Below are 10935 nucleotides of genomic sequence, written 5' to 3' on the forward strand. Positions count from 1 at the left end.
TACAGCTCCACGCAGAAGACGTTGCACACGACTATGTCCTCCGTAAGACATCACTTCTGTGTCTTTCCGAGACGCGAATGAAGAAGGAGAGACCAATACAAGTCGACGGCTTCAAGCGCTGCTGCAGGGCGCGTCGTAGTAGTAAGCGCAACCGAGCGGCCGAAGTTGCCATTTACCCGCGTGCCGGAGTACTGGCTATATTACTTGAAGTCACCCTTCCAGGAAACGATGTCGGAGAAGTTTGTGCCGTGAAGCTTCCCACAGGGCTCGTGGTGGCTGTGGGCTCGCCTAGCGCCGCGCCGGAACCCATCCGCGGCTCTATCATGTTTGTACTGCGCCTTACCGCACGCACAAGGTTCTCGTCGTCGGAGACTTCAACGACTTCAACCCAACCCACAACTAGCCATGACTCATGCATAGACTTGGTGTTCCAGAACAGGCCCCTCGTTCAGGACACCACTCACTCGCCAACCATTTCAGCGACCACAAATCAATACTCATCACGTTTAAATAAATTTGTCTACACATTTTCATCCGGCCTCATTTCACCACACGCTGACGCTGAATTTCGCGTTACACGAGTCGTAACCGTCCTGTATCTTTTTTTTTCTAATAGAAAGCCGGCCTTGGTCTGGCTGCCCTTGTTATGTAATAAACTCGCATATCCCCCCTTTTACTTATCCGGTGTGGCAGAGGCAATCTATAGCCGATGTGTTCTGGAGTATGTCAACGTTAACTAGTCTGGTCACACTCCAGCTGCGATTAGGGTTGAAAAATATGCTTGATTCTATGGGAGGCAGCAGCACGAATCCGACAACAACAGTGACGAACTTAGTGCAGTAGGATCCGCGAAGTGCACTGGAAGTCTGGAACTTACATTTTCTTAGCAAAGAAAGAAAAATGATCAGCTTAAAGGAAATAAAGCTCGCTTCCTGACATCATTGAAATAACTATGTTTGACAGGAGCACATCACCCACGGGGAGGAGCAACCGTAGAATCTCCTAATCGGGTCGCATGATGTTTCCGTGGCGTGTCAGCGCCGAAACCTCTCCCCCACATATTCTCTGCACCAGGAGAGAAGGCAAGGGAACGCCCGCATTTCCTCACCCAGACGTCACACATACGTCTCTCTGCTTGCGAAGTTCAAGCAGTGTAGACTCCAATTATTTATAATACCGATATACGTTATAGAGCTCGAATCGGCGGAATATGATGTAGGAATTCGTTAAGTCCGGGAATACCCTGCCCGCGAGAACAAATTCTACGAATCGGATGCTTGGAGAGCGAGATATCAGTTTAAAGGTGGTGTCCGCGAGGAATCCGGAGTTGTAAAGTGAATGTAATATCTACTTCGAGATGGCTTCTAAGAAGAAGACACCAAAAAAGTTTCGCAAAATTCGTTCATGTTTTTTTCATAAAACATCGATTCCAAAACCAAATGCCAGTTTTCGGTTGAAGCTGCCCCTTCCTGCTTCGCTCTAGCGTGTCTTCCGGTGACGTATTGCCGGCGAGCGTTGAACTACGCTCAAAGCTGGTGGCGCACAAAGTCGGGCCCAAAAGCAACAGTCTTGACGGGATTACGATGGTCTCTGAAAGGGACGCGACCTTCGGTCCTACTTTTCTTTCAATAGGAGGCAGAGAACAATTGCCCATTCGTGGAACCCAGCTCTCCCCTTCCAATCTGTTTTGGTTTCGGTCTGTCTACCAACGTCATGGTGACGTTTGTCGGGTAGACCTCAGGTTTATAGGAGGCAGCGAACAATTGCCCATTCGCGGAACTCAGCTCTCCCCTTCCAATCTGTTTTGGTTTCGGTCTGTCTACCAACGTCATGGTGACGTTTGTCGGGTAGACCTCAGGTTTATAGGAGGCAGCGAACAATTGCCCATTCGCGGAACTCAGCTCTCCCCTTCCGATCTGTTTTGGTTTCGGTCTGTCTACCAACGTCATGGTGACGTTTGTCGGGTAGACCTCAGGTTTATAGGAGGCAGCGAACAATTGCCCATTCGCGGAACTCAGCTCTCCCCTTCCAATCTGTTTTGGTTTCGGTCTGTCTACCAACGTCATGGTGACGTTTGTCGGGTAGACCTCAGGTTTATAGGAGGCAGCGAACAATTGCCCATTCGCGGAACTCAGCTCTCCCCTTCCAATCTGTTTTGGTTTCGGTCTGTCTACCAACGTCATGGTGACGTTTGTCGGGTAGACCTCAGGTTTATAGGAGGCAGCGAACAATTGCCCATTCGCGGAACTCAGCTCTCCCCTTCCGATCTGTTTTGGTTTCGGTCTGTCTACCAACGTCATGGTGACGTTTGTCGGGTAGACCTCAGGTTTATAGGAGGCAGCGAACAATTGCCCATTCGCGGAACTCAGCTCTCCCCTTCCGATCTGTTTTGGTTTCGGTCTGTCTACCAACGTCATGGTGACGTTTGTCGGGTAGACCTCAGGTTTATAGGAGGCAGCGAACAATTGCCCATTCGCGGAACTCAGCTCTCCCCTTCCGATCTGTTTTGGTTTCGGTCTGTCTACCAACGTCATGGTGACGTTTGTCGGGTAGACCTCAGGTTTATAGGAGGCAGCGAACAATTGCCCATTCGCGGAACTCAGCTCTCCCCTTCCGATCTGTTTTGGTTTCGGTCTGTCTACCAACGTCATGGTGACGTTTGTCGGGTAGACCTCAGGTTTATGGGAGGCAGCGAACAATTGCCCATTCGCGGAACTCAGCTCTCCCCTTCCGATCTGTTTTGGTTTCGGTCTGTCTACCAACGTCATGATGACGTTTCTCGGGTAGAGGTTTATTAACATCGACAGACAGAATGCACAAAGTTCACAACATCAACGTCAGAGAGGAATCATCATTTTAACAGTTTACTAGACGTGACTGCTCTAGAGCAGCAGGTCTCATGCCAAGTGGGATCTACATCCCCATATTTTTCTATAACCATCATCATCATCTGGAACAAGCCAGTAGCTGTCAAAAACTTTGAAAAATATTCACCCAGACGGTACTGCACAGGGTTAAAACGGGGGCCTAAAGGAGGCTGAAGGGAGTTGCAGTCTTTGAAACATCCGTCGACCCCCGGACAGTAAACTTTTACAACGCCGTCCTCAGAGGTCAATCTGTCGAGTTTTACCGACTCAACAAAGCCGGCTGTGACATCATCTCGGGATCCTGAGACAGCGACCATGCCGGCTCCATAGCTCGACAAATTCGCTCGTGGACCATCATGGTCAACCAAACTCTCAACATCAAGATCACTCGAATAATGTTGATGTTAAGCGATTGGCTGTGAAGTTGAATGATGGGCTAAGGCATGATATTGATGTCCAGTGTTGGGAGTGTGATGTCGGTGTTTGTTGAGTTGCCAACTGTAGGATGGGACATGAATTTACCAAAGCAAGCAAGTACCCGTAAACTGAAAGGATATGTGAGTTCATGAGAACCGAGGACTTGCCACGCGAACATACCTCGCGCTGCACTGAGAACTTGCAATAAGGCCCAGCACGGCTATTAGAAACGCGTCGTATTGTTGCCTCGTAGCTTTTTTTAATATATATATATATATATATATATATATACTCATGGAACGATGCGACAGCACCAGAGCACACGTGTTTCGCCGTGTTTGCAGCTCGTCGACGAGCCGCAAACACGGCGAAACACGTGTCCTCTGGTGCTGTCGCATCGTTCCATGAGTATCTGTTTCTCTACGTGCAGCCATAGAAGCCATCTTAATCTGTAAGTTTGAATTTCAAACACGTCTAGCATCATTTACTTATTTTTTAATGACCTTTTCCCCTCTTTATAATGCACTGGCTCGCACTGTGGCATTGAGGAGTGCTCAGTCACCCTCCCAGGTGTATATCGCTCGCTGAGTGACCCCTGGTTTGCCAATCCCGAACGATGCGCAGCTACCCAGGGTTGACGAGCAGCAAACACGGCGAAACACGTGTCCTCTGGTGCTGTCGCATCGTTCCATGAGTATCTGTTCCTCTACGTGCAGCCATAGAAGCCATCTTAATCTGTAAGTTTGAATTTCAAACACGTCTAGCATCATTTACTTATTTTTTAATGGCTTTTTCTCCTCTTTATATATATATATATATATATACAGGGTGTTTGCTCTAACGTGTCCAGAAATTATATTTAAAGCGAGCAATAAAAGAAAAGCAAGTGGTACTTCTCTGCTACTTGAGTAAGAAACAGGTACTGCTTCACTAGTAGCACCTGTTTCTTAGTCAAGTAGCTGAAAAGTAGCGCTCGTTTCTCTTTTATCGGTCGCTTTATATAAACTTTCTGGACACGTTAGAGCAAACATAAACAATTCGTGAACAGGTGGCGCCACCGAAGAAATCTCTTTTTGGTAAAGATCCTTGGGACATCGGGGCCATGAACTGAGGAGCGAGTGGCTCATTTACATACGCTCACTAATTAAATAAGCATCCTAACTTTTAGCTTTTACTTCGCACGCTTACGGAACCTCTATTTTACGCATCGGGACGTTCAGCGAAAAGTATTCCAAGTATTCCAAAGTATTCAAACGTTCTCTCCCTTGATTTGAGGAAAATGGGAGCCGTACGCTTTTTTTTTTTTTGTACAATTATGCCGAACATAAGGGGGGAGGGAAGGCCCCGCCTACCGTTTTCAAAAAATCGAGGGAGAACGTTAAATTGTCATTCGGGATGATGGTTGGCAAGGACCGTGCTATGTGGTGCAGTTAATTTTTTAAGAGTGTACCCCCACTAGTTCACAGCGCTCGTTGCGCATTCGTCATCATCCATGATAAGAGCACGCTATCTCACCTACGGAACGACAGAACCGCCAGTGCTGTTTATCAGCCGCTTTGAGAACGAATACCAAAGCGTCTCTTCCGGCTGCTCCTAATCTTCCGTCGCCCCCGTGCGTGAACCAGGCGGATGCACACGAAATTCACAGCCGGATAGCTGATCCAAAGAGCGCATTGGTGCACTGCTGTGCGCAAGAAATATGTAAACCGAAACCAATTAATTACTTGGAAAAATCACTAAGTGTCGTTGCTGAAGGTCCCGATGCGTAAAACAGAGGTTCCGTAAGCGTGCGAAGTAAAAGTTAAAAGTTAGCATGTTTATTTAATTAGTGAGCGTATGCAAATGAGTCGCACACTACTCAGATCATGGCCGATGTCCCAAGCATCTCTACCAAAAAGAAATTTCTTCGGTGGCGCCACCTGTTCACGGATTATTCAGCCAGAAGATTTTCGTGAAACGCCCTGTATATATGGGAGACAGAATACAAAAGTAAGGGAAGTTACAAAAAAGTGCTCATTAAAACTTAAAAGTTATAAAAGCTAGGGGCGACATCTACGTTACGGCGGAAGCTCTGCCTTCGTCAGGACGAAATAGATAATAGCTAATAAATAGCTATTTCGTCCTGACAAAGGCGGAGCTCCCGCCCTAACGTAGACGTTAACGCTGTAACGTAGACGTCGCTCCTAGCTTTTATAACTTTTAAGTTTTAGTAAACCCCTTTTTTTGTTACTTCCCCTAGTTTTGTCTTCTGTCTCCCATTTATCTCAACGGACGACAGCATCCATCTGCCCCTACTCTCCACTCTCAGTACGCTGTATGGTCGATCTAGAATACGCTACAGCCCACAGACTATGCTGCAAGGAAAATAACAGAGAAACACATTAAGAAAGTTGATAAGGCTGACTCGCGATAAAACAGCGCTTTGATGCATCCTGCACACACGCTGCTGCTGTCACGTTCGCTCTGCTATCACTTCGTGTCTTCCATCTGCTCTTATCGGGAAGCAAGATTTTGGGCTCGCCACTCAAAAGCCAGATGCGGCGCAGCTTTCAGCAATCACTGATATGACTGTCAAACAAAGTGGTGTCTGCTACAGGCATGGGTCCCGCCCAGGGAATGTCAACTCGAGAATGCAGCACCGTGTGTCTAATACTGTGTCGGGCGTGGTGCTTTCGAAGCAGCGTGGTCTATGTGCAAGAACATTGTTGCTGCACATGAATTAATGTCTGACGCAAAATATCTGTTTCACGATGCACGGTTTAGGCGCGTGCGAGATGCTCTAGTACTATGCAGGATAACCCACGCACGTTTATTGTATTCCTAGTGGGGTGTGAGTAAAACCTACCTAAGTGAGACCATGACATGACATATCGGCAGACACCATTATCCGTGCACAGATAAAGTCTGATATCCGGTGTGCAAGTACTGTTGCAATAATAGACGACAGTGTTCAATGTCCGTTGTTAACTGATCTACAGTTGGCCATCGTCGGAGCAGGCAAAACGTTTAGGTATACGTGTTTCATTGACCACATTGTTTACAAATCTCGGTCATGGTCACACATACCACAATGAAATATGCTTCAACTAAAAATTCAAATGCAGTAAACCAATAAAGACAAAGTACAGATCTGTTTGCTATCTGCGTGCTAAAGTACTACTAAACACTAATTCCGAATACGGAGCTCAATTCCAAAATTTCGAAGTAAAATTTATTTGTAAAGGAAACTATGACCAGGTATATAATGTCCATGCTTGTTTCTCGTTAATTAGGAGAAAATATCGCGGTGCCAAATGATCTATACTCACCTTTCTGCCCCCGAAGCATCCACATATTTGTACTTGTGCAAGCTTAAGAATTCTCCTCGGGCAATTTCCTGGAAAATATAACCAACAGCAAACCGTGATTAGGTTGAAAATGTTCATGCTAGAATTACATCATTTTCGGTATTACAGGAGAGCTACGTGAGGTAAAAGGCACATCATAATTTATAAAAGGTCTAGCGTGTCAGCAGAAAGTATAGCCTAAGGTCACCATCTTGACCTCTTGAAGAAAGCCATTCATTTTGATAAACAAGTTATTTTAATACACAAAATGATAAACAAATTATTTTGAAACCATTCGTTTTGATAAACCAATAATGACGATGAGGGCAACGCCCAACTCGGTTCGTGAAACATTTCATTGTTTTCCCATTCATTTTCTCTGGTCGAGAAAGTCGAGCTCCAAGAATACAACCCAGAGGGAGGATGCGTACTGCACAGATCCCCACGGGAAGCTCTCATGAGCGACGCATGCTTGTAAGCAGTACATGAGCCAATCCGCTAGAGGCAACAATAAGTTGTATACCTCTCTGTGTCTACGATACGTAATATTTTTTTGCAGCGATTGTCGAATAGGTGGCGCGCACAGACAGGCAAAGGGCAGCATCGGCGTTCGAAATATCGGCGTGCGAAAACATACCGCAATCCTCGCCCATATATTCCAAATTTGAGAGGTACCAGTTTTTCTACTTATTTGTTGCGCCGTAGGTCGCGCCTTTGAGAGGCGCCCTCCCAAACCGGCAGTTTTCCAAGGGATGCTTTCCGTGATCACGTGAAGGGAGCATGCAGATATAGTACGCAGCGGGTCTCGGCTTCCAGGCAAACGTGTCTTCCTCGACAACGACCCAGCAGGGAAAAGCGGCGAAATAAAAGTACGCTAGAAACCTTCTTTGTTTTGAAATCTTCACAGCGTTATATTCAACCTCGCAATTATGGATCACCGAATTCACCGTAAACCATGCACGATTAACGCGGTTTAAAAAAGCAAAGTGTGTCGATCCACGTGGAACACTGTAACATTCCTGACTGCTCGATCGTCAAATGACTACAGTCGGCGGTTTTGCGTAACATTGATCTTCTTTGCGCTCGTGACGTTCATGATGATACTTGTAAAGCAAAGATGACCTTCAAAGTAAAGAATGCGTGGAAAAGACGAGTCATTCCTCACCTGAGATGACAGATGGACAAACTTTTTCTTGTCGATTCGTCGTGAATGTGCGGGGGTTGGCGACGGAGCCATCATGGAATGACCTCGAAGCATGATGCGGCCGCTGCTGCTGTTACTCCCCAACAAGTGGTGGCGGGGAGGAGGAAACGGTTCTTATATAGTGCTTCTTTATCTCTACGTGTGTCGCCGTTCGTGTCAAGGACGGGACGCTTTTTTTAGATGATCGCTAATGTTACGTTTCCAATCGTGGGAATTGCTTCATTTAATGGGGGACCGATTCATGCCCAAGAATGATATTTGGCCGTTCAGTCGTGGGTCCTCGGGGAACCCCTCTCAGCTGGCTTGTGACTGCTTATTCACGTAAGGTATATTCGTAACAATAATTTCTGGGGGTGTTGCAAATGCAGTGGGTAAGGCATTGTCATCAAGTGGGGGCAACTACCCATCAAGGTAGATCCCTTTGTCTACCACATAGACTGCCATTCTATATACGCGGCAACGAGCGGGTTCCAACAGGCTTTTTGTGCGAACAATCCCAAAAATCTCCAAATCCAGAGTCTCTACGGAGGGCAGTGTAGGCCCAGTTTGCTTAGCTTGCACTTTCCCCCCTTTGATTATGATTAGGGTAGCCGAAAAACACCCGCCGAATATTTTTGGGGAAATTGGGCATGTTCCTAAAAACTCCGAATTGTACCCTTGCATGTGGTGCTACATGCCGAAAATGCCGGTACCCGATTGCACTTTTCTTCCTCCGGAGCATCATATTTTCGTTTTTCCTTCACCTCGTTTCCAGGTAGAATGCGGGGAATAGCGCCTTGAGGAGCTGCTAGTTTCTACAGGTTTTCCCGTCGTATTTAATCCTTATACCGCGGAATTTAATCCTTATACCGTGGAATTTAATCCTCATGCTGCCACTTTTAATCCTTATACCGTGGGATTTAATCCTTCTTCTGTTAAATTTAATCCTCGTGCTACCAATTTTAATCCTTATGCCGTGGAATTTAATCCTGAATTCTCGGGTTATCTTTTCATTACTCTTTTCGCTACAATGCGACAGTGTGGGACTACCTGTAGGATTTATGACCTGTTTTGACTATTTCCTCGTTTACATCTGTACACTGACTTTTTGTGACTGTCACTGCTCAGTACACTACTATGTGATAGTATGGGACTACCTGCATAATTTATGATCTGATATGACTATTTCTTTGTTTACGGCTATAAATTGACTTTTTATGACTATGCAGTACTGGGATGCTATGGGACTACCTGTATGATTTATGACCTGTTATGACTATTTCCTTGTTTATGGCTATAAATTGACTTGATATGACTACGCCGACTGTATGCACTACTATGGGATGCTATGGGACTACCGGCATGATTTATGACCTGTTTTGACTATTTCCTCGTTTACAGCCATAAATTGACTTTTTTGTGACTATGCCTACTCTATGCACTACTATTGTATGGTACGGGACTACTTGCATGATTTATTATCTGTTTTGATCATTTCCTCGTTTACAGCCATAAATTGACTTTTTTGCGACTATGCCTACTCTATTCACTACTATGGCATGGGATGGGACTACCTGCATGATTTATTACCTGTTTTGACTATTTTCTTGTTTATGGCTATAAATTTACTTTTTGTGACTATCATTGCTTAATGCACTACTATGTGATACTATGGGACTACCTCCACGATTTATGACCTGATATGACTATTTCCTTGTTTACGGCTATAAATTGACTTTTTGTGACTATCACTGCTTAATGCACTACTATGAGATGGTATGGGACTACCTGCATGGTTTATAGCCTCTTTTGACTATTGCCTTCTTTACGGGTGTAATTTGACTTTTTATGACTAGGACTAGTCTATGCACTACAATGGGGTAGTATGGGACTACCTGCATCATATATGACATACGCTATGAGTATTTCCTTGTTTACGCCTATAAATGAATTTTTTATGACTATGACTGTCATAGTCATAAAAAGTTCGTTTATAAGCGTAAACAAGGAAATCTCCACACAGCAATTACTTTGCAGGTAGTTCGCGGTAGCTCCAGGTAGTCCCATGCTATCCCATAGTAGTGCATGTAGTAGCTACTACATGCACTACTATGGGATAGCATGGGACTACCTGGAGCTACCGCGAACTACCTGCAAAGTAATTGCTCTGAAGCTGCAACATACAAACAGACAAACACAACACAAACTTTAAGTTGCCTGGGAACAAGAACAATTGAAATATGACATTCATCGAAAAGAGCCCCCTTCTTTTTCACGCCTCTTTCCAAATGTAAGTTGGTCAGTAATGACAGGCACATCACAGTATCACATCCTGGTCATCAGTTCTTTATAATGATTTTCATGTTCCCTACAATTTATCGCTTCATTTGTCTCTCTGCGCGTCACAGGCCTTCTATATTAAAATGGCGTGGGCCCCGATCTTGAATTCTCACATAGCAAGCGTTATCGTGAAGGTAGCGTTTTACTATCCCGTCGTGGTGTAAGGAGTAGTCGTAATTATAAGTCCATTTGTAGCTGTAAACCAGGAAATTGTAATAACAGGTCATAAATTAGGCAGTCTTATATTATTCCATTGGAGTGCAAGAAGTACTAGTCGTATTTATAAAACGTTCATTTGAAGCTGCAAACATGAAACAGCCATAACATGTCATAAATCGTACAGATTGTCCCATACTATCACATAGTAGTGCATTGAGCAGTGATAGTCACAAAAAAGTAAATTTATAGCCATACACAAGGAAATAGTCATATCAGGTCATAAATCACGCAGGTAGTCCCTACCACCCCATAGTAGTGCATAGGGTAGGCATAGTCACAAAAAAGCCAATTTATGGCTGTAAACGGGGAAATAGTCAAAACAGGTCATAAACCATGCCAATAGTCCCATACCATCCCATAGTAGTGCATAGAGTAGGCATAGTCATAAAAAGTCAATTTATAGCATAGATAGAGAAGTTACCCGTCAAAAAGAACTCGTTACAAGTTAAGTTACCGTGTGCAAAATGTAATTAAGTTAATAACGAAGTTCTTCAGCCTGAAATGTAACTCGCAGTTACTGAGTTACTTAAAAAAAAGAACGAGTTACTTCCAAGTTACTTCGGACACAAAATAGCACTACGCA

General features: G+C 44.8%; 1 protein-coding gene across 1 annotated transcript in view; it reads right to left on the reverse strand.

Annotated features, from left to right (window-relative positions):
• Window positions 1-7913, reverse strand: part of LOC135396453 (ADP-sugar pyrophosphatase-like) — a 30314-nt gene extending 22401 nt beyond the window's left edge. Inside the window, exons 1-2 of the mRNA XM_064627428.1 lie at window positions 7776-7913; window positions 6593-6660 (exon numbers count right to left, since the gene is read on the reverse strand). Coding sequence (XP_064483498.1) covers window positions 6593-6660; window positions 7776-7868 — 161 coding nt within the window. The 5' untranslated portion in view covers window positions 7869-7913. The remainder of the gene's footprint in view (window positions 1-6592; window positions 6661-7775) is intronic.
• Between the last annotated feature and the right edge of the window lie 3022 nt (window positions 7914-10935).

Source organism: Ornithodoros turicata, chromosome 6 (assembly GCF_037126465.1).
Source record: "Ornithodoros turicata isolate Travis chromosome 6, ASM3712646v1, whole genome shotgun sequence".
Classification (NCBI taxonomy): Eukaryota; Metazoa; Arthropoda; class Arachnida; order Ixodida; family Argasidae; genus Ornithodoros; species Ornithodoros turicata.